The sequence below is a fragment of the Aethalodelphis obliquidens genome, unplaced genomic scaffold, assembly GCF_003676395.1.
Source record: "Aethalodelphis obliquidens isolate GAN/ISIS:26980383/991018 unplaced genomic scaffold, ASM367639v1 scaffold83, whole genome shotgun sequence".
NCBI classification, from domain to species: domain Eukaryota; kingdom Metazoa; phylum Chordata; class Mammalia; order Artiodactyla; family Delphinidae; genus Aethalodelphis; species Aethalodelphis obliquidens.
In genome coordinates, this window is record NW_020838027.1 from 476,532 (window position 1) to 503,660 (window position 27,129).

General features: G+C 53.6%; 1 protein-coding gene and 1 long non-coding RNA gene across 7 annotated transcripts in view; both read right to left on the reverse strand.

The window, feature by feature from the left end:
- Window positions 1-5,829: 5,829 nt before the first annotated feature.
- Window positions 5,830-13,628, reverse strand: LOC113613014 (uncharacterized). The gene is made up of 2 exons (XR_003430053.1): window positions 12,728-13,628; window positions 5,830-7,284 (listed from the first exon to the last, which is right to left on the reverse strand). It is a non-coding gene; the product is annotated as an uncharacterized LOC113613014 (long non-coding RNA).
- Window positions 13,629-18,508: 4,880 nt separating this feature from the next.
- Window positions 18,509-27,129, reverse strand: part of CECR2 (CECR2 histone acetyl-lysine reader) — a 154,634-nt gene continuing 146,013 nt past the window's right edge. For 4 of the 6 annotated variants that reach the window (XM_027093395.1, XM_027093397.1, XM_027093398.1 and 1 more), the window contains exons 16-18: window positions 20,751-22,053; window positions 19,487-19,598; window positions 18,509-18,883 (exon numbers count right to left, since the gene is read on the reverse strand). In XM_027093395.1, the coding sequence (XP_026949196.1) occupies window positions 18,878-18,883; window positions 19,487-19,598; window positions 20,751-22,053 (1,421 nt within the window). In that variant the 3' untranslated portion in view covers window positions 18,509-18,877. The remainder of the gene's footprint in view (window positions 18,884-19,486; window positions 19,599-20,750; window positions 22,054-27,129) is intronic. The other 2 variants (XM_027093396.1, XM_027093400.1) reach the window with 1 other exon arrangement.

Here is a 27,129-nt window from a genome sequence, read left to right on the forward strand (position 1 = left end):
GTCCCCGCAGAAGGGCCTGGACTACTCTCCCAGGCCCGACCCTGCAGCCCTGCCCGGTTCTGCCATCCTGAGTTTGAACATCCTAGAAGAGCACAGAGGCCCCTTGGGGAGCCGTCCCTCTGGCCTTGGGTTCCTCTCCCTGTTCCCTGGGGCCCTTCTGTGTCCAGCTTGGGGAGAGGCCTCACCTGAGGAGGGCGGCTCTCAGCCCCCAGTAGAGCCCCACCAGGCCCTGGGTGCGGAGCAGCTCGCTGGCGATGAGGGCCGCGGCCGGGCGCCTGCTGGGGGAAAGGGGGCCCCGCGGGGCAGGGCTGGCAGCGGAACCCTGGCCGCGGGCTGCGGGGAGGGAAGGCAGCCCCTCGGGCCCCGCCCTTCCTAGAGCTGAGGGTTGTCCTAAGGTGAGGACATCAGTTCTTGGCTCCAGGGAGCTCTCTCTCGGGTCTATATTATCTAATTAATAGGATGTCCCTGCTGCTTAGGCTGCTTCCCAAGGGCACGGCCACTGCCTGCCCGGCTTTCTTTATAGGAAACTGTGGTAGGACCCCCTCCTCCGCCACTTCCTTATCCTCCTGTTAAAACTGTGCTTTTGATCCTCCTTCCGTTCCTCAACCATCTCTCAACTTACCTGCAGAGTTTCACGGGACTCGTACTTTGGGACACAGGAATCCCCGTATATCTTCTGCGTAATTTGTAGACCAGCAAATTATCTTTGTTCAAAAACTGCCCTTCAGACTTACTTAAGGGGCGCCTCCTTTCTCTAGAATTCCAAGACTAGGGGAACATGTCCCATTTTATGGAATTAGGTTCTTCAGACGTCAACCCTTTTTAGTGGAGTAATTCAGAGCACATGATCTGATGAGTTAAGCATCTAATAAACAGAACCGAGTTTTTCCCCTGAAAATTGGTTATTGATGCAAGCGTGTTGAATGTGGGTGAGTCTCATTAATGACCACAGCATTCGATGCACTGAAGTTGTGTGAATATTAATTTTTTAAATTCTCAGTGTTTGAGACACTTGGCCTAGATTTTAAGCCCTAAAAGGAAGCTACTTCTTGCCTCAATTTTGACTGGTATCCAGCAGAGAAACAATGCATACTAAGAAGGTACTTGCTGCCCCTTTTACCATATTTCATAGGGTAGAAATCTAGGCACAGGTCTCAAACGAGTAGCTTTAAGAAGGTGGTCAATCAGTGAACATTATTTTCCGCATGGTCTGCCTTAGGTGTACATAATTTACCCATCCATCCATATCCTGAGTTTTACTTCTTTTTGAGTGTTGGAGGAGAACTAAGACTTCTCGTCCAGGTTGAAAAACGAGACGTGACAGAACCTTACCCTTTGCAGATCAAAACACAGCAGGGGCTTCCAGTGTCTGGACTTCACTCTCTCCGCAGTTGTTTGCTTCAGGCTGGTCTGATCCAGCCTGGAAACCTGGCTAAATGCCAGCTCAGCATGTGTGGCCAGCTGGTTGGAGGGGAGACGCACACCCAAGGCCTCACCGGTGCTGTGTCAGTCCCGTGGCTGACACGCCTCGCCCTGGGGAGACACCGTCTGTGCCCCCCGCTGGCCTCCTTTCATGGGACACACCCCTGTCCTCGATAGATGCTTTGATACCTGACCAGTGTGTCTTTGAGAGGACCCAGATTTAGGAAAGGGCCAAACGCCTTTTCCAGAGAAAAGCAAAAGAATAGGAATGGCCCTCTTCTCCCTTTCACTGCCGTCCCACGGAAGGCCAGCTTCCATAGCAACACTGAAGTGTGCATGAGCAGGCCACTGACGTTGCTTAAAATCTTTAGGAAATCGGGCCTACATGTTAAGGCAGCAGGACAGAGGTAACAGGGAAACATTCTCTCCCCCTCCAGAACTGAGTCTCATCCCTGCTGTTTGTCCTACAGCTGGAGGTGTTGAAATCCACAAAATAAAGACTTCTACTGACCTGGAGCGCTGACTGGGTCACAGTCTGGCGGATGAGTGAGAACGTGGGGAAATCTGTTCTGACAGCCCCTTATCGATCCTGCGCGAAGGTGGGAGAGGCCTCACCCAGGCGCCCAGCACGCTGCAGCTGAATCTTGAGCATTTCCAGGGGACAGGTGACCACCGCCTGGCACAGCCCAGCTCCACACCCGGCGAGCATCACCAGCTTCAGATTCCGCTGTGCCCTGTGGGCCGGAGTCAGGCTCCCTCGGCCACAGGCAGCCCTGCTGCCCCACCCTGGCCCGTCTACCCTCCCCTAGGTATTTAGTCCCCCTGGGCTGGCTGCCACTCACCCCACTGGGTAAGTAGTCAAGCTCAGTCTCCTTAATGACAAGAGACTAAATTTAAAACAGGCTGCCAGGGAGGCTGAGACCAGGACCATGAAACAACCCATTGCAGGACTGCTTCCTTCCTGATCCCCCAACAACTGTCACTGGGGCAACGGGAAGCACAGAGAGAACTACAAAGTGTCTGCAGTTGATCTGTTTCAATTCATCAGCATAAAAACAGACACAGAAAGATGGACCAGAATCCAGAGCCCAGAAATGAACTCCTGCATAGACAGTCACCTAATGTTCGCCAGGGAAGCCAGGGATACTCGATGGAGAAGTGACAGCCTCTTCAAGGAACGGTGCTGGGAAAATAAACTCCTGCATAGATGGTCACCTAATGTTCGCCAGGGAAGCCAGGGATACTCGATGGAGAAGTGACAGCCTCTTCAAGGAACAGTGCTGGGAAAACTGGATATTCACATGGAAAAGAACGGAACTAGACCTCTATCTTATACCACTCACGAAACTATCAAAGTGGATTAAGGACTTACATGTGAGACCTGAGATCATTAAACTCCCAACAGCGGGAGAAGTTCCTTGACATCGGTCACCTAAAGCACAAGCAAGAAAAGCAAAAATAAACTAAAAAGCTTCTTCACAGCAAAGGAAACCATCAACAAAATGAAAAGGCAGCCTACTGAATGGGGGAAAATAATTGCAAAAATATACCTGATAAGGGGCTAATATCCAAAACATACAGAGAACTCATACAACTCAATAGCAAAAAAAAATCCCAAATAATCCAATTTAAAAATGGGCAAAGGACCTGAATGGACATTTTCTGAAGAAGATATTCAAATGGCCAACAGATACGTGAAAAAATGCTCAGTGTAATTAATCATCAGGGAAATGCAAATCAAAACCTCTCAGCTATCACCTCACACCAAGTAGACTGGCCATCACCAAAGACAACAAATACCAAAAGTTGGTGAGGACATGGAGAAGAGGGAGCCCTCATGCACTGCTGGTGGGAGTTTAAGTTGGGTATTTTCCCAAAGAAAACAAAAACAGTAATTCAAAAAGACTTATGCACCCCTGCGTTCATAGCAGCATTATTTACAGTAGCCAAGACATGGCAACAACCAAAGTGTCCATGGATGGACGAATGAATAAAGAAGACGAGGTGTATATCTATTTATTTATTACATACAATGGAATACTACTCAGCCATTTAAAAAAAAGAAGGAATTCTTGTCATGTGCAACAACTTGGATGGACCCTGAGGGCATTACACTAAGTGAGATAAATCACACAGAAAGAGACAAATACTGTATGATCTCACTCATGCGTGGAATCTATAAAAATGCAAACTCATAGAAGAAGAGTTTGGATTTGCGGTTCCCAGAGGCAGAAGATGGGGACTGAGTGAACGGGGTGAAACGGTGCAGAGCTGCAGTTACAAGGTCAGTGCGTCCTGGGGACATGATGCACAGTATGGTGACTGGAGTTAACGACACCGCTGTGTATGTGAGGGTTTGCCAAGAGAGCAGATCCCAGGAGTTCTCATCACAAGAAACACATCTTTGTAAAAAACAGAAGGGTACTTCCCTGGTGGTCCAATGGTTAAGACTCTGTGCTGCCAATGCAGGGGGCCCAGGTTTGATCCCTGCTCAGGGAACTAGAGCCCACATGCAAGCTACAACTAAGGAGCCGGCGTGCCACAACTAAGACCCAGCGCAAATAAATATTTTAGAAAATAAAAGAACTCTTAAAAAAAACATCTTTGTTAACTCTGTGAGCGGATGGGTGTTAACTAACATCATTTTGCAGTATATGGATGTCAGGTCGTCAGGCGGAACACCTTAAAGGTACCCAGCGCTGAACATCAGTTGCCCTCAATAAAACTGAAAAAGGAATTCGTCTGCAAAGCCACCGCGATGAGAAGCCCGCGCACCGCGACGAAGAGCAGCCCCTGCTCACCGCAACCAGAGAAAGCCCATGTGCAACAACGAAGACCCAACGCAGCCAAAAATAAATAATTTATTAAAAAAAAAAATCGTCTGCTGGTTGATGACGGAGCATATAGATCCTATACGGCCTGTCTTTCCAGGTTAGAAATCACCTTCCATCTGCCAAACCATACCAGCGCTCAGCCACCTATGCACATTTACACACTTGCTGACAGGTGAGCCAACGCGTGGTTGCCACCCGCTCCCGCCACCTTCCAGAAAAGAGCGCGATGCACCCGTCCTCCAGGAGCTGCTGCCGGAAGTCACTGGCTGCCAGCTTGATGGCCTTCTCTGGGGTGACCACGGTCAGGTTCACCGCAGCTCCTGGAAGGAAACCGCGAGGGTGGGGCGTCTGCAGCCATAGGGACCCCTCCCCCAGCCAGTGAGCTTCCGGGATGAGTGAGGCCCCTGGGAGTCGGGGGGCTCCTCTGCCTATTTCACAGAAACGCCCTCTCTTTTCTGCTGCCCCGCTAGGACTGCGTGTGCCCAACGGCTCCTTCGTGCACTTCCCACAAGTCACCTGCGTCTTGTTCGTGCCACCCACCCCCCGACAAGTGACCAGTTCCCCAAATTCAGCCTGATCGCGAGGTCCTGCGGGGCAGGGCTGGCAGCCGTGTGGGTCCCAGGGCTTTGCCTTTACGCTCAGGGCCACTGGCGCATCAGCCCCTCTCAATCCAGCCTCGTGTCCATCTTGCAAGGCTCGACAGCCACGGTGTGCGGCCCTGGCTGGGGACACTGCGGGGGCGGGACCAGCAGGGGCTGGTGCCGGGGAGGAGCCCCTCCCTCTGCAGCTGTGCCGGCTCTGGGGCGGGGGGAGCAGAGGTGGTGAGGCTCACTGGCCTCCACCGCCACACACAGTGGTACCAGGACGGGGCCCCCGCGCCTCACCACATGCAAATGTGTTCCCGTTCCCCTCGCAGAAGCAAGGTCAAGCCCCCCAAGTTTGTGCCAACCCGGGCCCTGAGGAGCCCGCTTTGGTTCGTGCCCAGGAAGCCCTCCCCCCGAGCTGTCTTCCCCGGCAGCCCACTGCCGTGGAGGCGGAGGCCAGCAAGGTCAGGGTGAGCAGGCAGCCGCCTCGCCCTGCCCAGGCCTGCGGGGCCCCGCACCCCGACGCACCCCTGGCCCCCAACATCCATTCCTTTGTAGATTTCCTGTCCACGCTGGTTCTGTAGCCGAGCCTCGGCCAAGTCGATGGGAAACACATGGGTCACCCCCAGGAGCCCTGGCACGCCTCCGTTGATGAGCGTTGCTGTGACACTAGGCCCGGGGTCGGGGGTGGGCACAGTGGGGGAGGCTGGCCGCACAGCCAGGATGGGACCAGGGGACGGAGGGCAGGACGGAGCGGGGAACGGGCACGAGAGGCTCCTCGGCCCCTGCCCCACAGGAGTTCAGAGGCCCCTCTCCTCGGCCCGACCAACCCTGCAGGGCGAAAGCACCGCCCCCAGCCCCACGGGGAGCCAGGAGGCCGGGCGGGGGCTTCTGGGAGGGAGGCCAGCTCCGCACCCAGGGGGTTCAGCTCCTTCAGGGCTGCCTCCGGGCTCTCTGGCCGGTCCCCACCCTGGAACCACGTGTAAAAGTTTCAAATGATTTTTCAAGCAGTTTTATTTCCAGCTTAAGGTCAGGACTGAGTGTGAATCCTGGCCGTGCTGTTTGCTTCAAGCAGTCACCTGCCTCTGATCTCTCACCCCCAGTCCCCCAGGTGAGGCTGGCCTCACTCCAGGGTTTGTGAGGATAAAGAGGTTATGTGTTTGGTAAATGAGAGCCACAATCAACAGTAAGAACACACGCTTCTGATAAAGGAAGAGAACCAGGGTTAGAGCTTGAGATGATCTGATTGTGGCCAAAAGGAAAGAAAGTCACACTATATACATCGTGAGGTCCCTCGTCCTTGAGTTTGGGAGACTGAAAATGGAAAACAAGGCTCCTCGGAACCTAGCACAGAGTCCCTCTGTCTCAGGCAGAGGCAGATCCTTGGAGGTAGATTACCTGAGAGAGGATAACAGGACGTTTTTCTCAGGAGTGGACCTTGATAAACAAGCCAGAAACTGAGGCAACAAACAGACTGTGACTTAAGTTTTGCAGCCTGAGAAGATGCAGGGCCAACAATTACCAGTTCCATGGCGTCCAGGGCACCGGGGGACAGATGCTCTCCTTGGGACCGGGAAGGGAAGCCGTTCACCTCAAATCCTGGTCGGAGATCGTCGGGAAGCTCCCAGGGCCGCGGCTCCAGAGCAGGGGGAGGTCAGTCGCCTGGGAACCCGTGCCAGCTGCCCACGTGCTCAGTCCGCTCTCTTCCTGGACCTCTTGGGCCTTGGGATCAAAAGGTCAGAAGAAAGCGGGTGAGGATGCTGGCGCTGGGAGTCCCAGCATCTGGAAGGCCCGTCCTCGTTCCCGGGCAGCCGACACGGCTCAAGCGTCTCCAGCGATTTTGTTTTGGGGAAGAAAAGAGATCAGCATCTCTCTTGGTGTGTATTGTCCCTTTCGGGAAAAATGGACTGAGTGCTAGGCGCTGGGTGCCCCAGGTCCGGGCGAGAACGCTGGTTATCAGGAGCCGCACGTGAAGAAGGAGACAGGCGGTAGCCAAAGCAAATCCTGGGGGACAGCCAGTGACCCGCCTCTGCCCAGAAGGACGCAGCAGGGAAGGCGGAGGCTCCGGGACGGGGAAAAGGCGACCTGAGGCCCCAGAGGGCATGAGGGCGAGGGCTGCGGGTGTCCGGGAAGAGCATCCAGTGGGGCAGGCGCCGTCCCTGCGAGCAGGGACACCGAGTCACGGAGGTGGCGGGGCCGAGGCCTGACCTCCTGAGGCCTCTTGCCTTTGGCTTTTCTTCTGAAAGAGTCCACTGAAGAGTGCTGAGTCTCAAGATGACGGGACGACCGGCCGCTGCGTGGAGAGCAGATGGCGAAGGTCAGAGGTGAGGGCGGACAGAGAGGATCCAGGCTGCACGGGAAGGTGGGCGGGGTGCGTGGGTCGGAGCTGGGACAGGGAGGCTGCAGGCACCGGGTCTGAGCCCTGGCAACATGGGAAACTGGGTCTGTGGGAGGAACAGGGCTGGAGGAGACTGGTGGGGGGGATGCTCGATCCCTGCCCTCAGGATCCCTCAGCAAACGAGGTCATTAGCACTGGTTTGCAGTGCTCCGGCCCCAGAGCCTTCATCATCCCCGACATCAGCAAAGGGACTGAGCATCTGCCAACCGCAGACCCAGGCCTGGAGTTGGGGAGAGGAGGGGGCCGGCGCCAGACTGCAGCCTTAGGAGCCCTAAGGCCAGGAGATTCGTGTCCTGGCTGTCCTTCCAGACGCTTGCTAAGCTGTGGAGAGGACGTGTTGAATTCCAGCTGCAGGAAACGACGGGCCGCACGGAAAACCCTTCCTGTCGGAATCCAGACATTCTAATAACTGAGAATCTTGCAGCCGTATCCCCTGCTGTTTGTGGAACTAAATTACTCGTTTACAAATTGTGGTTCACTGCCCACTGGAACAGAGGTACCTAGAAGCAGCCAGAAAAACCAAGGGCACCCGGATCCCAGGGCCAGTGGAGCTGCAGGTGCCCCTCCACCAGACGACGGGCCCATGGCCCCAGCCACATGCCAGGTGCTATGGCCTGGCATCGCCCTCGAGCCGTGAAGGCAAGGTTTGTGGGTGGTGAGTGGATTCTCAACAGTCAGCAGAAAGAAAACCGGCAGCCAGGCTGCCCTGGAGTCACGTCGCACAGATGCTCAGCCCAGGGCGACCGAGGCCCGAGTGCCTGCCGCTCTGCCAGAGCTTGTTGGGTGCCTGCCGTGTGCAGGGGGAACTCAGCTGAGAACAAAAGCAGCCCCCCCCCCACCCCGGCCCCAGGCAAGGGCAATTCTTCCAGAAAGCAGGCCTGAGGCACCCAGGGGCTCAGTGTGCACTGCAGGGACAAGGCCGCCCGGGTGCAGGCGCCTCCCTCACGAGAACCTTTCACCCCTTTGACTTGCAAGGCCCCCCACCCTCCTGGGACCTGTGTCGCTGGATCCCAGTGCCCTAGAACACCCCTCCCTCCGCACACCGCCTGTGTGAGCTGCCCGGCTCCCCCGTCAGCATCCTCCCCGCCTTCTGGTCATTCCCTGCCACTCAACACCCAACCCCCCAGCCCCTGGTGGCCTCTCCCTCCCGTCCCCAAAGCCAAGCAGTCTATGCCTTCACGCTTCCTCCGAAAAACAGGGCCCCGCACATGCTGGGCGGGGACTCAAACAGAAACTGGGTCAGTGCTGAGAAACCATTATGGCACCTTGAGTAATTTCATGTTTTAGAATCTAACAAAGATGTGCGCTTTTGTTTTTTTAATTCTATTTTTCTAGTAATCCATTTTTGCTGTATCTCACAAAATTACTGGTCCACAGTAGGCTGGGGGGAAACAAGCCCCTCTTCATGGGTAGAAATGCTGCCCAGAGGCCAGCTCCCGGCCTCCGCCCGGCACCCAACCTGCTGCTCCCAGGACCCTGACCCTGCCTGGGGTCCACCTTATGGCACCCCCGCACCGTGCCACCCTTGAGCCCCCCACTCACTGTCCCCCTGATGGGACGGAGGTCCTTTGGGCCTCTGCTCCCCGCATCGGCCCTTTCAGCCGCTCCCACCTTGGCCTCTGCGGGCCCACCTGACACCCAGGTACAGGCCCAGCCCAGGGCTCCAACCACAGTCCGCGGCTGGCATCCCATCCAGATGCTTGGCCTGGAGGAGTGCCCCGAGCCCCATCCTGTGCCCCCTCCCACGGCCCTTGGCTCCCCAAGCATGCGAGGCCCTGACCACCTACTGGAGGCCTCCAGGATTGGAGCTCTGGCGCTGCAGCCCCCAGGGCACTGCACTTCCACGTGCGTACGGTGCCCGTGCAGCAAAGGAGACGAGGCCGTGCCACAGCCTCCTGTCTGGCAGCAGCAGCTCCTCTCCTCCTCACTCTAAGCTCGACATGGACAGTCACCCACCTTCAGCCAAAGCTTCTGCCTCTCTACTCCCTCGACAGAGGCCAGATCCCCGCCCGCTGTGGGACGACTGCTTTGCGAGACCCCCACTTGCCTACAGCAGCCCCTTCACCCCGAGCCATCTCCTCTCCTGTTTCTCCAACAGGCGGGCTTGAATGAAGCCCCAGAGGCTATTACTCGGGGGCAGGGGGCGGGGGGGGGGCAGCCCCACCTCCCCAGAGGCCTGGAGTTCAGGGAGGAGGACGAACAGCACCGGCCTGCAGGCCTGTTCCGGTGCTCTCTCCGCACGGATACCTTCTGTCCGTTTAGGGGGAGAGGGCGCTGCAGGCTGGTTTGCAAGGTCCCTGCACTTTGAAGAACATCACAGCTGAGCTGGGAACTCAGTGCTGCCCTAAGGATTCTTCCAACTCAGGGACTGGAAAGCTTTAGAGAGGAATGTGATGGTCTTAAAGACCAGCTTCCCGAGCGGTCAGGCTGCGGCTCCGGACGCAGGGGACTTGTTGCTCAAGTCAGCACCCCCCGCTTTAGCCAAGTGATCTCACTCAGTGCGTCTCGTCTCCACGTCACAGCCTTGCTGAGGACCACGCAGGGCAGCGGGGCAGAGTAGGCTTTGCAGTCAGGCTGCTTACGAGCTGCATGATCTCATTTACCACTCACTAGCTGTGTGACCTTAAGCAAGTTACTTAACTTCTCTGTGCCTGTTTCCTCAACTATGAGACATACTCCGATGTAGAGAACCTGGCACAGCACCTGGCACATACGAGGCGTCCACTTAATGGTACTGTCCCTCCCCTTCCTGGTGGCAGTGGATGCTGACACAGGGTGTGAAGCTGGGTCCAGAGGGCACAGGCCAAGGACATTACGATAATCCAGGAAGAGGCAGGAGAACCTGCAGTGGGAGGGAAGGGATGCGAATGCTTTCTGTGAAGCAGCAGCATGGCCAGATGCCATGTGTGAACCCCCAACCAGCAGGAGGGGCATCAGGAGGGCTGCGGCGGTGAGGACTCGGGGGCAGAGAGAAAAGCCTGGCTGTTGGCATGAACTTAAAGCATCGCCACAGAAGAGACACCATCGCACACCAGCTAAGGTGTAACAGACAGAGCTGGAGCTACTGGCTGGGCCTGGCGCCCTGTGGGTGGGAACGTGAAGTGGTACCGCATCCGTGGGAAACAGGATGGCAGCCCCACACGAAGTTAAAACCTGCGTTACCTTAGGACCCAGCACTCTCACCCCGGGGTGTGCACCCAGATTTGAAAGCAGAGCCTCGGACATTAACTGCACCACGTTCACTGCAGCATTATTCACAGTAGCCAGAAAGGGGAACAACCCAAACACCCATCGACGGGTGGCGCATATACACGATGTCGTCCATCCACACAGTGGAGTGTCACTCGGACTGAAAAGGACAGAGCTTCTAACACCTGCTATGACACGGATGCACTGGGAGGGCACTGCGCTCAGTGAAATAAGCCAGACACAGAAGGACAGATACTGCATGATCCCACTTATCCGAGGAAACTGGATCAGTCAAAATCACAGACACAGAGTAGTAAAAGTGGTTACCAAGGGTGGGGGGGTTAGTGTTTAATGGGGACAGAGTTTCAATTTGGGATAAAAAACTTCTGGGGCTGGATGGTGTAGTGGTTGCATGATGATGTGAGTATCCTCAATGCAACTGCAGCACACACTTACCAATGGTGAAAATGGCAAGATTTATGTGTATTTTACAATAAGAAGCAAAACAAGAGGTGAGTAATGAAGGTCTTAAATTACATTTAAACATGAATGGGGGGCACTGGGGCGCGGAGGAAGGTGTCCACATTAATGTGAATTACAGTAAAATGGTTGAGAAAGGGTTTTATAAACAATATACAAGGTGTAGGAAATAAAGTCTGGAAATAAAATTGCCAATTGTTTACTAATTGAGGAATTTAAAACACTGGCAAACGAAAAATTACCAAACAGCAGCAGGACACATGGGTGTCAAAGTCCAACAGGAATTTGGAAAGGGGATCAGCGTCTCAGAATTGATGGAAGCGCCAGTCGGCTGCAGTGACAACTGAGGTTACAGGTAAAAAAGTCTGGTCGTCTGGAGGAGGCGTCCAGAGGAGAAGGGGTGGGAGTGGGGTGAGATGCGGCAGTGGGACAGGCCTGGGCCCTTCCGGGAGGGGCTGATGCACTGCCAGGGGCCACGAAGGAGCAGAGGGCTGTGAAGTAGGTGTGGCCAAGGCAGCAGCTCAGTCCCCACCTCCAGGAAGGGAAGGAGGAGCCAGATGCCAGGAGAAAAATGCCAGGTGAAGAGCTGGGATGAGTTGGGATGAAGGTAAAGAGAGGAGACTGGGGCAACGTTTATGGGGAGGGGACCCAGGGGAGGAGATGGGTGTGGTCAGAGGACTTGCGGGGGGTGGGGGGTGGAGCGAGGACAGTCCGGCCCCATGGACCTCGGGACGTTCCAACCCAGGGTCCAGGGTCTGATCTTAATGAGCCCTCACAGGATTCCTGTGCACACCGAAGCTGCAAGTTGTGGGGAGTGGTTTGCAATGCTGACGGCACAAAGGTCACCAGGAGAGCTCTGAGAAACCCCGGTGCCAAGGCTGCGCCCCAGACCAGGGAAAGACTGTGGGGAGGGCCCAGGCATCTGGTTTTTTTAAGTCCAGGTTTTTAAACCCCTAATGGGTGGCCTAGATTGGCAACCACTGGTCTAGGGCATTGCAAGGCCGAACACAAGGTCACTAAAATTTGTTGGATCAATCACAACAGCAGCGGCGGGAGACGCCACGGGGAGTAAACGGATGGACGGCAGAAAGGACTGGACAGCAGGTCTGCTGGGTTTAGACCCCAAAGCACCCACCAGTCCAAGGGTGGGACTCGAAGCAGAGACAGGCAAACGGGGGCAGGTGTCAGGAGGGCAGGGCCGGGGATGCAGGGGCGGCGAAGGGCTCATCAGCCCTGAAGCCACGCGCACTCGGCACCCTGCCTCAGGCCCACAGGTGCTGGCTGAGGCCCAGCTCGCTGTGATTTCTCAGGTCTGGGACAGGAAGCCGGAATCCGCACTTCTAACGAAGCCCCGGGCAGTGCTGCAGCCCAGAGCCACACTGGAGCCCCCTCCCTGGGCCAAGGGACACACAGGACTCCTCCCAAGGCCAGCTCCACCCCTGCGCCTTGGGGATCACTTCCAGAGGCTGTTTTCTGCACTGTGTCACCTTCACTGCAGTTCAGCCTGGCCGGGAGCAGAGCCGGGGTGAAAGGGGAGAGAGGGACTCAAGCCAGAACAGGGCTCAGAGGAGACAGAACGGAACAGGCCTGAGAGGGCCTGAGACCCTGCCCCTTAAGGTCTGGCCCTGCGCCGGCGTCTCTCCTGACCCACCATGGCAGCTCAGCACTGCGTTCTGCTCATATGTTGCTCTCGTGCAGCGTTTCTGCCCTGTTTTTCTCCCTTTACTGTGAAGTCTGCAGACGAAGTCGTATTTTTCCTTCTGTCCTGTTAGTAAGTACGCGAGCGCCAGGCACACAGAAGGGATTTCATAAATACTTACTGAGAAGGTGACTGCGAGTTAGTCTGTTTTCATCTTAGTTCCTGGGGCTGGGCCACGTCCTTGCCTTCCTCCTGCCGACTCAATTCCTCCCCAAAGCAAAAGCTGTGGACACGCTCCAAGGAACCAACTGCAAGGCTCTAAAAAATAACAGCCAGCCTTAATTGGCCAGAACAGCTCCGCCATCCTGCCACTTGCCGTCTGGAATGAGGTTCAGACCCAAGCAGCTAGGAGCGGGCAGTGCTTTTCCAAGTCGGAAGACATCTCAAAGGCACCTGAATTGGTACCCACATCAGGGATGCAGAGGGGGTGGGGCTTCAGAACACAACAGCCAACTCGGGAGACTTTCCAGCTGCCTCCTTGCCTAGTATATCACCGTCCATCTTTCACTCGAGATTTTTGCTAGAATTGCCTAAGGAAACTAAAGGAGTGAACCCTGGTAGCAGAAAGGGAACAAAAACAGGAGCACATATGTTCCCCTTTTAAAAACCCAAAGGAAAACCATAAGGCCAGGAGACAGATCTCCAGGATGCAGTTGGGGGAGGGGACAGGGTGGGCTGCGGCAGCCTGGACACTCAGTCCGGACACTCGGCCCAGAGGCATTTCTCCCAAAGTCCTCTCCACAAAGTTTCAGGGTGAAGGTCGCCTCCAAGGGCCCGACCCTGGATTAATCTCACGCTGGAGGTGCCACTTGTTTTATAAAATTAAGACATCTTCCCTCCCAATGACAGGAATAGGTTTAGAGACAAAAGCCATTACTGTCCAAAAAGACCTCTGGATGTTTCCAAATGTCAAAATGGAAAGTTCCGGGCTTCCCTGGTGGCACAGTGGTTGAGAGTCCGCCTGCCAATGCAGGGGACGTGGGTTCGTGCCCCGGTCCGGGAGGATCCCCACATGCCGCGGAGTGGCTGGGCCCGTGAGCCGTGGCCGCTGAGCCTGCGCGTCCGGAGCCTGTGCTCCGCAGCGGGAGAGGCCGCAGCGGTGAGAGGCCCGTGTACCGCAAAAAAACAAAAAACAAAACAAAATGGAAAGTTCTGTCAGTATTTTGAGACTAACCCGCATTGATCACTCATGGCTGGCTTCCTTCCTTTTCCCTAAATCTTCCCCACCAGCTTTCTTTTCACGCTCCCATCTATCTAAAGTAAGCACGGGTATGGTACCCATGGGGCTTAACAAGTGTAAATGTCAAACAATGATTCTGTAAACAGGGATAGATTAACACCATCTGATGGACCAGGTTTTGAAACAGAGTTGACCAGTGGAAGACACTTTGCTTTGGTCCCAAGGAGATAAATCTGGGAAACACCCTAAAGGCATTCAGCTAAGAGCTAAGTTCCTACTAAAAAGTCAATCTCTGGCTAAAACTGTCAGAACATTCTGGCCTTCATTTGGTGAGGAATTCATGTCATAGTAGGAGGGGTTCCAGTTGGGAATCCAAAAGTTAGAAATCAAACTTTACACGCACGTATTCATACGAGCACACACAGGTCCACACATCAGGATGCAAAGGGGGCCAGGCCAGGGCCCTGGCCCCCTGCCCCCGGCCCCGCCCAGGCTGCAGGGACTGAGAGTCAAGCAAGTCAAACACCCCGACTGGCATCACATCAAATCCGGGGTTTACTAACAACTTCCATTTTAAAGTTCATTTTTGGGGGGTTTCAAAAAACACATGGAAATGCAACTACTCAACTAGAAAATGTGATTGACATAGTGTTTTATAGGATAAGTGTTTTGTATGGGAGACTGACTGCACTGTGAACACAGTTCTTAAAAAGGACAAGGGCTGAAGTCTCAAAAATATATACCAATATATCAATGGGGATACTGTTACAACAAACAACTGAAGGTCACGAAGGTCACGGCCCAGAAAGTGATAAACCTGAGGGGGAACAGATCTGGAAACTGGGACTATCTGTGGTAGCATTTCTACTGAAAGGTATTACTTACAAGGATAAAACAGGCCAGGAATGTTTGTGACCTAAGACTCCAGCTAACTGATAACAGGCGGCTCCTCTTCATCTCTCCTCCCCCTCCCCCAACAACAAACACCCTCCCAGGAACTGGGAAGGAAAACTAAATTGGGAGGGAGGAGAGCACCGCCTAGTCTCCAAGCCTCCAGCCCAGGCGCAGGCGCACACTTCACTTACCTTACGGGACGGGTGGTCTGGGTTTGGGTGAAGCGCTGTTTGTGCAAGCGCCTGGTGAGGATGGCCCCGGGCTGGGCGCAGAAGGTGGGGCCCACAGGCCTGGTGGGGAAGAGTGTGTGATCCCCAGACGCCGCCTGGACCCACCAGCCAGCTTGTTACTGCTCAGCTTCTCTGCAGAGTCCCCGTCACCGGTGCGGGGCCCACCCCGTCCCCACCCCGTCCCCGCCCAGTGCGTGGCCCGCGGGGACCATGTGGGCTGAGATGGGGCTGCCTTTTTAGGTGACGGCCCTGGGGCCTAATTCAAACCTCTGTCCTGATGGGAGTTTGCCCCATGATGAAAGTGACACAGGACACACACAACTCACACGTATCACCTTGCTATTTTAAGAATGTACTTTATACAAAATAACCAGTTCATATGGAAATAAATCTACAGACCTCCAAGGATCAAAAAGCTTTTGAAAAAGTTCTTTTAAAAAATTATCCAACACACAGTATAGAACTAACTATTGAGGTAAGTGTGGCTCTCAGTGAAACAGGGAATCAGCAGACCAGACAAAATATACACAATATAAAAATAAATAGCATTCCCCTTTCCAGTACTGGCCAGGAAAGCCCACGGGCTTCTGCAGCAGGGGAGCCGGGCACGAGCCCCAGCTGGGAGGACAGCGTTCAGTAACTCACTCCCGAACCCACCTACCCTTTTCAAAACCACAGGTCAGCTAGCTGGTTTGAGGCGTTTCTACATCAGCCCCCAGGGCAGAACGAGGGAGAGACCAGTGGGCGGGCAGAACGAGGGAGAGACCAGTGTGCAGGCAGCCCGCGGACGGACTGCTCGGCAAGGGCCTACAAAGCAGTGGGGATGAAGAGCGGCCAGCCTCACGCGAGAGGACGCAGGGCACGGAAGGCCCGTGTCCCAGCAGAGTCCAGTCACGGGCTCAGCCCCTGGCTGGGGACCCCGCACCCCAGCAGCCGCGGCCCGACGCCCCAACTCCCACACGACCCGATTTCTGAGGTGGGCATCCCAGTCCTTCCGCTGGACTCTGAACGCCCTGGATGCCGCTGTTCTGTGACGGTCCCTGCCTCGGGGCGATTGGGTTAGGGTTTCACGGGAAATTTCAAACCAGGACTTGAGAGCAGTGTGTAGCTGTAGATAGGAACTTCCTTTAAAAAGTGAGAAAAAAGCTCAGCCCAGGTGACGCTGGCTGTCCTGGACAGCACGCAGCCCACTCCCGGACCGGCAGGAACTAAGACAAGTGATGACCCAGCAGATAACCCGCGCGACAGAGACCTGGACGCCCAGTCTCGTCTCAGCCCAGACCTCTCACGCCCAGTCAGTCTCAGCCCAGTCACGAGAACGCTGCCAGGCTCTGTGGGCCAGGCTGGCTGAGGGCCGAAGGCTTTCAAGCAACATGTTAAGTTTTCCTGTTCAGAGGCCCCCGGGGCCCCAGGTAGGGCGTCCTGCTGACAACAGGCCAGTGTGTCCCCCACCCCCACCCCCTGCAAGGGAGACGGTGCAGCAGCTTTAGTTCCACTTTTAAAAGGTGGGATGAGAAAAGTGTTACCAACAGGATCCTGTGTGTCTGTCCTTACTTAGTCTTATGTTTTTACTGTAATAAATTTTAGCCAAGAGCTAATTTTAAATGGACAGACTCTGAGGGGAAAAAACCCCAGGCCAGACACCTCCCCAAAGGCTCTACTTTTCTCTCTGGATCTTTTATTTCCCTGGGTCCTGGGGAGATAGTTTCTAACCAAGGTCAGCGGTGGACGTGAAGTCCTCCTGGCCCCTGACAGGCGGCAGTAGCCCCAGGGGAAGGTCCCTCTGGGACCTCCTCCCAAGCCACGTTCCAGCTGGGAGGAGCGCAGGGGCCCGGCCGGGGACGGCCCTACCGGCCAAGGGACACAGCCAGCTCACCACAGTATCCACGTGGGGCTCCACTCCCTCCACACCCCCTCAGTGTCCACTTACCCAGAAGGGAGGCTCCTGTCCTGTCCACAGCTCCTGGGGCAGCGGGTGATGGGGGAGGGGCTGCGGCGGGGGGAGCAGAGCGACCCGAGGCTGCGAGGCCCCCAGGCAGAAGGAGAGGGCGGAATCGCTGTGGTCCCTCCTGGCCCTGCCCCGGGCTGGTTCGGCTCAAGGCAGGGGTGCCCACAGCCTCGCACCCAAAGCAGCTTCAAGGCCGGCGGGGAGAAGGCTCTGGGCCCAGACCAGCTACACAAAGCTGCGGTCTCCCCTGCCAGCTGGCGCACAGACACGCGGGGAAGCACAGTGTCCTGGGCACGGTCCTTCACAGCTCGGGGGCCAACCTGGACCTGCCCGCAACCCTACCCCATCCTTCCCAAGGGGCGACGCTGACCTCCCCACCCTGAACCACATCACGCCCGTGACAGGGTTCTAACAAGAACCAGGATCCAATGAGAACACAGCCCCCAAACTCACTCCATCTAAAAGCACGCCAAATTTTAGTCTGGTAAGGAAAAATTCGTGTTTCTGTGCAGCGTGTCTGGGAGGCGTCCGCGTTCCCAGGGCTCAACCTGCCCAAGCCTCGTGCGCCCCGCAGGTCAGCATCCACGTGTTTGGAGCTGGTGCCTGGGTTCCACGTGGACAACAGGGATGTTTCCAACTTGTTTCTTTTCCTACTGAAAGCGCAGGTTTATTCCAGCTTCATCAAGGACGCTAGGACTGGAGGCACGGTTTTCCCGGCCTCTCACACAGCTGAATTTATAAGAAACAAGTGCAAATCAACCAATCAATGTTCTATGGAAGCTTTTCTACTAACCCAAAGGCATGCTTGAAAAATACACTATTCTCTACAGAAGCCTGTTCCCTTGAGGGCATCCTCCTTAGGTGTTTTCCCTTTTCCCTTTGTGGGGTTTCGACAGTTTAAAACGTGCGAGTCCTAACCTTGGTGGCACCTCAGCTAAATCAAGGATGCTAAACAGGGAGAACCCAGTGTCGTCGGCTTCTAAACTGTAATGAAGTAACTTAATACTGTAAAACTGTTTCCTATCACGGACAAACAAGTGATTTCAAGAACTTGCTCTTGATAGCTATTTTAAATCACCATGACTTATTTTACTATGATTCACATAAAATGAATAAAAACTATATATACTGAAATATTCCTAAATTCAAGCTGTGAATCTATAGAATACGTTTTCCTATTAAGAACTGTGCAGCTTCTTTATTGATACTAAACATATACAAACCTGAGTAGTCACTGCCACAAACTGGGATTCGTGCCAGGAAGCTTGTGGCGTCTTCTAGACCACAGTCCCGGCAGGCCTGTGATGGGGACAGGTCACCTCACCTTCTAACGAGCAAATGCCTGATACTGGTTCACAACTACCTGGCAGGGCAGCTGGCCAACCAGGAGGGGCGCCGCTGTGTTGGATCAGGACCTGGGCGCCAAGCCAGGGGGCTGCCCCTCATGCTGACAGGAAGAGCCCGTTAGAGGAAACACGGCGGCCTTGCCTGACCTCTCCTCCAGCTCCCAAATGTGAGTGGGTCAGGGCTGTAAACAGAGGAGGGTCAGCAGGGCTGCAGGCCCACCAGCCAGACTCCATCCCCACCACCCGCCCTGCAGGCTTTATGTACAATACATTCACCACCAACGACAGAAATCATCTTAAAGGCAACATGAAAACTCTGTAAACTGGACCCAGCTCCAAACACATCCAACACGAGTAGTCCCTTCCCCAAACGTATACCTGAGTGCAGCTGCCATGACAGCCCACCAGCACCGCCCCCCCAGGTCAGGATGATCTTCCCTGAACAAGAGTCTCAGGGTCTGGAAAAGCCACCAGAGTCCAGCCCATCTGGTCTCCACTCTCGCCCAGGACCTCGCGAGCAGGTGCGTCGGTGAGGAGGGGCGTCCAGGCTCTGGGACGCACGAAGTGATGCCAATGACGGGAGAGGTGGGTGGGGCTGCGCCCCCCTCCTCCCCATTCTCCACCCTCGTCATATGCAGCTTTCTGTTTCCCTGGGGCTTGTTTCCTCCTTGGACTAGCTCTGAGGGAAGCAAAATAAAGACAATTTAAACAAAATTAACATGTGTTAACTGTTGAGAACAATTAAGCTCAAGCACTCCTCTCCGTTTGGGGAAACAGCCTGATCTGGCTTGTCAGCCAGTTCTGCTGGACTGCGGGCTCTGAATCCTGGACCGCCCGACTCACAGCTCAGCCCTGTAGCGCCGAGGACTCCTGCCTCCAGGGAGGCCGGGTCGGGGCAGGGGAGAGAGAGCAGGCACGGGCAGCTCAAGGCACGGCGCCCAGCACCGTGGACCAGCCTCTCCCAGATGAAGTAGGTGGGGAGGGTAAAACAGACAAGGGAGGGTATCCAAGAAATGCTGGCAGCCAGTCTGGGAAAAGGGAGTTTAAATAATCCCCAAACAGCTGGTGCCGTAAGAACAGGAATAAGGGACTCGCCAGTACGGGAGGGAAGCTGCTTCCGACGCCCCGTCAGCTGGAGTGCTTGGGCCGGGTCCTCCCCGGCTGCCCACAGGACACAAAGCCCTTTCTGGGGACAGTCTCTGCATCGACAGCAACAAACTCAAGTCCTTACTTCCTGCCACCTGGAAGAATGAGAAGACCTCTGATACTTCATCATTCTGACCTGATCGAGAGGAAGTGTTGGGGGCTTATGTGGTGGCAGCCCCTCCTGTGGCGCTGCTGGTGCCGGCGTCTTTGGGAACGAGGGCCGGGACTGGGCCGGGTGCATCTGCAGTCTAGAGACGTAAGTAAGGAACGGTTAAGAATGAGCGAAGACAGACTCAGTGCAAAGGAAAAAACCTTTAATTGTGAAAAGTCTCACACAGACCCTGCCTTGACTACCCAGGAGATCAACACTGCACACTGACACAGGTGCTTCCAAGTGTGGCGGGTGAGAGATGCCTGACACCACCTGTGCAGGACTCCTGACAAAGGTGTGCAATGTGACTCTAAACATGAGAAAACAACGAGAAGAATCCAGGGTCTGGGGCACTCTGACAGCAGAAGTGGCCTCCGGACTTTGAAAAACAAAGAAAGCAAAGCCAACGTTGTAAATTAAGAGACTACACAGGCACAGCAACCGAACTAGATCCATGAACCTCGAATGGATCCTGAATGGGGAAAAAAATCAAAAAGCAGCAGAGCTACAAGGACACTCTGCGGACAACTGAAGAAATCCAATAAGGCCTCCATCAGACCAGCTGACGCTACTTCCTTTGCTGGGGTAATGGCCTGGGGCTGCGCTCCAGGAGGACAGAGACAAAGATAAGACAAGAAACATAACAGGTATTCAGAGAGGCCTAAAGCAAATGCGGGAAGGTCTTCTGAGGCTGGCCCTGGGAGGGACACTCGGGTTCTTAAGGTGGATGGTGCTCGTTTTATGGTGAGGCTTTTTCAAGACTTTTGACTTGAAAACTTCCTGGATGACAGATTACCCGGGTGGGTCTATCAGAATTCTCATGGGGACAGTAATGTAACTTGCCCTAGCTCTGGATAAACCTAGTTTTTTCATTCAGTGTTAAAGGAAGAAATGAGAGGCAAGGAGTAAGCCTGGGATACCACCTGTGACCGCCCACCCCAGGTCTGAGACCCCTTCACCCAGGTGACAGCCTCTGCCTACAGCTCCCAAACGCTGGCCGTCAGGTGTCCAAAATCTATCTGAACGGTCACTTAAATGCCAATTCACTTTCACGAGGGAAAAAAACACCACAGACAAAACTGGACTCCACAGCTAGCGCCTTCCCAGTAAGTCCCCGGCACCCACAACCCACACGCTCTTCCCGCGCCCACACCACGCACACCACCTTCATCACCAAGGCCGTTTTTCTTTGTTAAAACTACCATCTACTCTTTTTTTCCCTAGAAAACAGCACTCTGTGCAGCCTTACCCGGACGGTCTGTACATCTCCTGGAAAGGCACCCTCACCCCACTTCCAGGGCCCATCTGTTCCATCATCACAGCCTGGAAGTGGCCCAGGCCCTCTTCTGGATAGCGGTAGAGGGGGCACTCGGGGGACAGGCCATTGGGCTGGGCCACCACTGGGCGGTGAGGTGGGTGAGCAGCCGTGGGGGAGGAGTAAGCCCTGGGCTGGAAATGCCCGGCCGGCCGCTGCGGCGGGTAAGGAGGCCCCGCGTGCAGCATCACCCCGTGCGGGGGGCAAGCAGACGAACCGAAGCCCACCCCCGAGCTCAGCGGTGCAGGGGGCGTTCCGTAGAGATACTCGCTGGCTGACAGCGAACTCTGCCGCTTGGTAGCTGCATTGTGGTTGTCCAGATCTAAAAATTCTTTGGGACTCTCTGGCCTCTCCATAGACTCATCCTGCTTCTCCTCTGGGCCGGGATTCTGCCCATCAGCTGTCTTGGCGACCACGGTGTCCACCCGCGCGGGGGAAGTTAAGGCAGCGCTCAGTGCCTCGCAGCCCTGCAGCCCAGCCCCAACGCTCTTATCGAGGAAGAGGGGCCTGGCAGGGGCAGGCTGAGCCGGCGGGGGCCCGCTCGGGCTTCCCGGGGCAGGGAGGTGTCTCTGCCAGTCTGAAAAGCCCTGTGGACACGAGTAATAAGGAGTCCGCGGGTAATGATGGTAGGAAGGCTGAGGTGGCGGCTGGTAGGGGTACCTCATTCCCTGGTGGGGGCGGTACCGGGGGAAGACTCCAGAATGAGGGTCGTGGGACGGAAACGCCCGAGGGGGAAAAGGCTGAGGGTGCGGGGCTGAGGGCTTGCCCCCCATCACGGGGCCCACAGCCTGCAGGCCTGGGCCGACGTGGTACCGTGCAGTGGAGCTGGGGTACTCCAGGCCAGGCGCATACAGGGGGGCGCATGTGGGCTCGGCGGGTGGCATGGCCTCTGGTGGCGCTCTGCCCTTGCCCTCGGACCCACACGGGGAGGCTTCCACCCTCAGTCCGTTTTCAGGCAGTGCCCCCGGGTCAGCTAGGGCACACCCCTGGGCGGCTGCGCCTGCGAAGCCGCTCCCCGAGAGCCAGGCGCCCCTGCCCGCGCTCACTGGGCAGCTGTCTCCAGGCTCCGAGGACTCGCGCCTGAGCTCTGGGCCATCCGAATCCCTTCCCTGGGGCGAGCTCCGCCTGGCACAGTCGGCCTGCAGTGGGGGCGCGGGGTGAGGTAGCTGCTTGAGGAACGCCCCCTCCAAAGCACCAACACTGGCTGCTTTCTCCTCGAGCCCAGGCAAGGGATCTGCTGCAAGAAAAACGGAGACAAAGTTGCGCCTCGGGAGCTAAAACCTCAGCATATGATGGGCAGTCAGACAATGTGGACGTGGGGCCCCGGTGGCGACACCCTGATTCCCCCAACCCAGACCAGGGCTAAGGCTCTGCAGCTCCTGCAAGATCTGCCAGAGGCCTCGCGATCCCTTCCGCACTAGCAAGGGGGTGCAATCCGTGTGCCCAACTCCAAGGACATGTGAAACATGGACGGAGGGCGCGCTGGCGCTGGAACTGCAGGCCTGGTTGGGAGGCTGTGGCCTGACAGTGAGAAAGAGGGACCCGGCATGAGGACACCAGGAATGCCGGAACCCGACCTCTGCCGTCAGGACACCCGCCCCAAGGGAGTAGGGACTAGGTTCTGTTCCCCACCACACACTCAGTCATTCACACAAAACGGGGCTCAATCAGTATTTGCTGAATGGATGAAAATACACGTCTTGTCTGGACATCTTGAAAACAGGATGCCGACAGTGTTAACACTCAGAAGGCACCTTCAGCATATTACAGAAATTTAATAAACAATCAAACTGAATTACTAGACTCAACTGCTTAATTACAAACTCAGAATTCTTTTCCTTGCTATTGTGTTTAGCCATAAACACGTCTTATTATCGTGATCTCTGAGGTAGGGCAGAGCTGTTGCCCAGAGGCGGCCACAATACGATTCTGGTGAGAGCTTAAGGACAAGATCAAGAATTCATGACTTTTAAGATCAACTAGGATCACAGGCTCCTGATAAAACTAATGCTGGCTTTGAAGATCAAAGGTACAAGCTATACAATGGTGATGAAAATGTGCACTTTTCAACATTCAGTCACCATAAAACACGGCAACACCTCACACCACACACAAAAATAAACAAGTGGGACCTAATGAAACTTACAAACTTTTGTACAGCAAAGGAAACCATAAACAAAACGAAAAGACAGCCTATGGACTGGGAGAAAGTATTTGCAAATTATGCGACCAACAAGGGCTCAATTTCCAAATATACAAACAGCTCGTACAACTCAACATAAAAACAAACCAATCAAAAAACGGGTACAAGACATAAACAGACATTTCTCCAAAGAAGACGTACAGATGGTCAAGAGGCACCTGAAAAGATGCTCAACATCACTAATTATTAGAGAAATGCAAATCCAAACTACAAAGAGGTATCACCTCACACTGGTCCGAATGGCCATCATTGAAGAGGTCTACCAATAATAAATGCTGGACAGGATGTGGGGAAAAGAGAACCCTCCTACACTGCTGGTGGGAATGTAAATTGATGCAACCACTATGGAGAACGGTATGAAGGTTCCTTAAAAAACTAAAAATAAAGTTAACGTATGATCCTGCAATCCCACTCCTGGGCATATATCTGGAGACAACCATAATTCGAAAAGACACATGCACCCCAATGTTCGCTGCAGCACTATTTACAATAGCCAAGACACAGAAGCAACCTAAATGTCCATCGACAGATGAATGACTAAAGAAGATGTGGTATGTGTACACAATGGAATACTACTCGGCCGTAAAAAAAAGAATGAAATAATGCCATTTGCAGCAACATGGATGGACCTAGAGATTGTCACACTAAGTGAAGTCAGAGAAAGACAAATACCATATGATATCACTTACACGTGGAACCTATAATATGACACAAATAACGTTATCTATGAAACAGAGTCACAGACATAGAGAACAGATGTGGCTGCCAAGTGCGAGGGGAAGTGGGGGATAGATGGATTGGGAGTTTGGGATTAGCAGATGCAAATTATTACATACAGGACAGATGAACAGCAAGGTCCTACTGTATAGCACAGAGAACTATATTCTATATCCTGTGATAAACCATCATGGGAAAGAATGTATTTATTTGTGTAACTGAATCACTGCTGTATAGCAGAAATTAATACAACATTGTAAATCAACTACACTTCATTAAGATAATAAAACGCAAACAAAACAAACAAAAATCCATGGCAACTAACAGACAGACTGCTCCAAGGTTTGGTCCTGGGACTTTTCCTCCAAAGCTGTGAATTCCAGACATGTCTGAAATCATTACTGGAAAATTTTGCTAAAGCTGGTGTTCACGGAACGGGGCTTTCCTCCAAAGAAACACTACGTGGAAGTTTGAGTTCTAGGTCCACCCCCAACTTTACATGGAATCGTCGTCATCTTTTGCACAAGTCCAGGTGTCCCCCACTCTCTCACATGCAACACAGGCTAGATGTCTATCCCGGAAACAAGCACTGATCACACAGAGCAGTCCTGTCAGCTTTCTCCTGCAGTTTTACGTTTACTCGCTTAAATGGCATTTCTGAGAAACCCCTTCAAGACTGGCTGCTCTCACTAACTACTCTTCATTCCCAGCGGCACAGATACGCACCCGAGGAGAGCAGAATGGAGAGGACTGGACGTGAAGTAAAACACTGGAAATGTATTTCCCATGGGTAACTTTCAGCACAGCAATTTTTAAGTGGGGCTGGATAATGCAGGGGTTGAGGACACGAACGCTGGACCCGGTGCGTCTGGTTCAAACCCCAGGACCCACCCAACCACCCCTGTCCCCAGAACTAGATGAAGGCAAATAACCGTCTTTGTGCCTTGGAATTTCTATCTATAAAAACGACGATGATAATAAAAGCTCCCTCAAAGGCTTGCTCTGAGAATTCAGAGGGTCATTATGGGTAAAAGTCTCAAAAAGAGTGCCTGGTACAGTAAGCACTGCCCCTGTGCAGCGATGGTCATCACAAAAATCCTTCTGACCAGGACTGGCTCAACCCAGCGTAATTTAAGGAAAAGAGGCTGGAGGCCAGTCTACATCTTGTACAACAGTCTGTGTTAAAAGGTGAGTCATTTTGAGTTCAGTGTCCTGTGTGGAGCTTCAGTGCACGTCCTGAGCTGAAGTGTCGGCTCAGCCATTTCACGAGGAACTCTGGTCTGAAGGGCCGGTGGCAAGGCCTCTGCATGGGGCCCGCTATGAGCAAGTGAATCAGACCAATAAGCACAAAGGGAAAAAGGTGGATGGGCTAGGCGTGAAGTGAGGTGGCCAGATTTATGTCCTTTCCAGATAAAATGGGGATCCTCTCTAGCAACAGGAGGTGTGAAGAGAGAGGACCTTCAAGATGGCAGAGGAGTAAGACATGGAGCTCACCTTCCTCTCCACAAATATATCAAAAAATACATCTACATGTGGAACAACTTGTGCAGAATAACTACTGAATGCTGGCAGAAGACGTCAGACTTCCCAAAAGCCGTGTGGCCGACAGGGTCTTCGTGCTCTGGCCAGCTGTCAGGCCTGAGCCTCTGAGGTGGGAGAGCCAGGTTCTGGACACTGGACCACCAGACCGCCAGGCCCCAAGTAGCATCCACCAGCGAGAGCTCTCCCAGAGATCTCCATGTCAACACTAAGACCCAGCTCCACTCAACGACCAGATAGCTCCAGTGCTGGACACACTATGCCAAACAACTAGCAAGACAGGAACACAACCCCACCCATTAGCAGAGAGGTTGCCTAAAATCATAATAAGGTCACAGACACCCCAAAACACACCACCGGATGCAGTCCTGCCCACCAGAAAACAAGATCCACCCTCAACCACCAGAACACAGGATGGAAAAAGATATTCCATGCAGACGGAAATCAAAAGAAAGCTGGAGTAGCAATTCTCATATCACACACAAGAGACTTTAAAATAAAGACTATTAGAAGAGACAAAGAAGGACACTACATAATGATCAAGGGATCGATCCAAGAAGATATAACAATTGTAAATTTTATGCACCCAACACAGAGCACCTCATTACATAAGGCAAATGCTAACAGCCATAAAAGGGGAAACTGACAGTAACACAATCATAGTAGGGGACTTTAACACCCCACTTTCACCAATGGACAGATCATCCAAAATGAAAATAAATAAGGAAACACAAGCTTTAAATGACACATTAAACAGGATGGACTTAATTGCTATTTATAGGACACTCCATCCAAAAACAACAGAATACACTTTCTTCTCAAGTGCTCATGGAACATTCTCCAGGATAGATCATATCTTCGGACACTAATCAAGCCTCAGCAAGTTTAAGAAAACTGAAATCGTATCAAGCATCCTTTCCGACCACAACGCTATGAGACTAGATATCAATTACAGGAAAAGATCTGTAAAATATACAAACACAAACACACGGAGGCTAAACGATACGCTACTAGATAACCAAGAGATCAATGACGAAATCAAGAGAAAATCAAAGGACACCCAGGAACAGGGCTGCCCTGGGGGCGCAGTGGGCGAGAGTCCGCCTGCCGATGCAGGGGACGCGGGTTTGTGCCCCGGTCCGGGAGGATCCCGCATGCAGCGGAGCGGCTGGGCCCGGGAGCCATGGCCGCTGAGCCTGCGCGTCCGGAGCCTGTGCTCCGCAGCGGGAGAGGCCACAGCAGTGAGAGGCCCGCGTACCGCAAAAAGAAAAGAGAAAAAAAAAAAACACAAACAAATGACAATGAAAACACGATGACCCAAAACCTATGGGATGCAGCAAAAGCAGTTCTAAGAGGGAAGTTTATAGCAATACAATCCTACCTCAAGAAACAAGAAAAATCTCAAATAAACAACCTAACCTTACACCTAAAGCAATTAGAGAAAAAAGAACAAAAAAAATCCCCAAAGTTAGCAGAAGGAAAGAAATCATAAAAATCAGATCAGAAATAAATAAAAAAGAAATGAAGGAAACGATAGCAAAGATCAGTAAAACTAAAAGCTGGTTCTTTGAGAAGATAAACAAAATTGATAAACCATTAGCCAGAGTCATCAAGAAAAAAAGGGAGAAGACTCAAATCAGTAGAATTAGAAATGAAAAAGGAGAAATAACAACTGTCACTGCAGAAATACAAAGGATCATGAGAGATTACTGCAAGTTACTATATGCCAATAAACTGGACAACCTGGAAGAATGGACAAATTCTTAGAAAAGCACAACCTTCCGAGACTGAACCAGGAAGAAACAGAAAATATAAACAGACCAATCACAAGCACTGAAATTGAAACTGTGATTA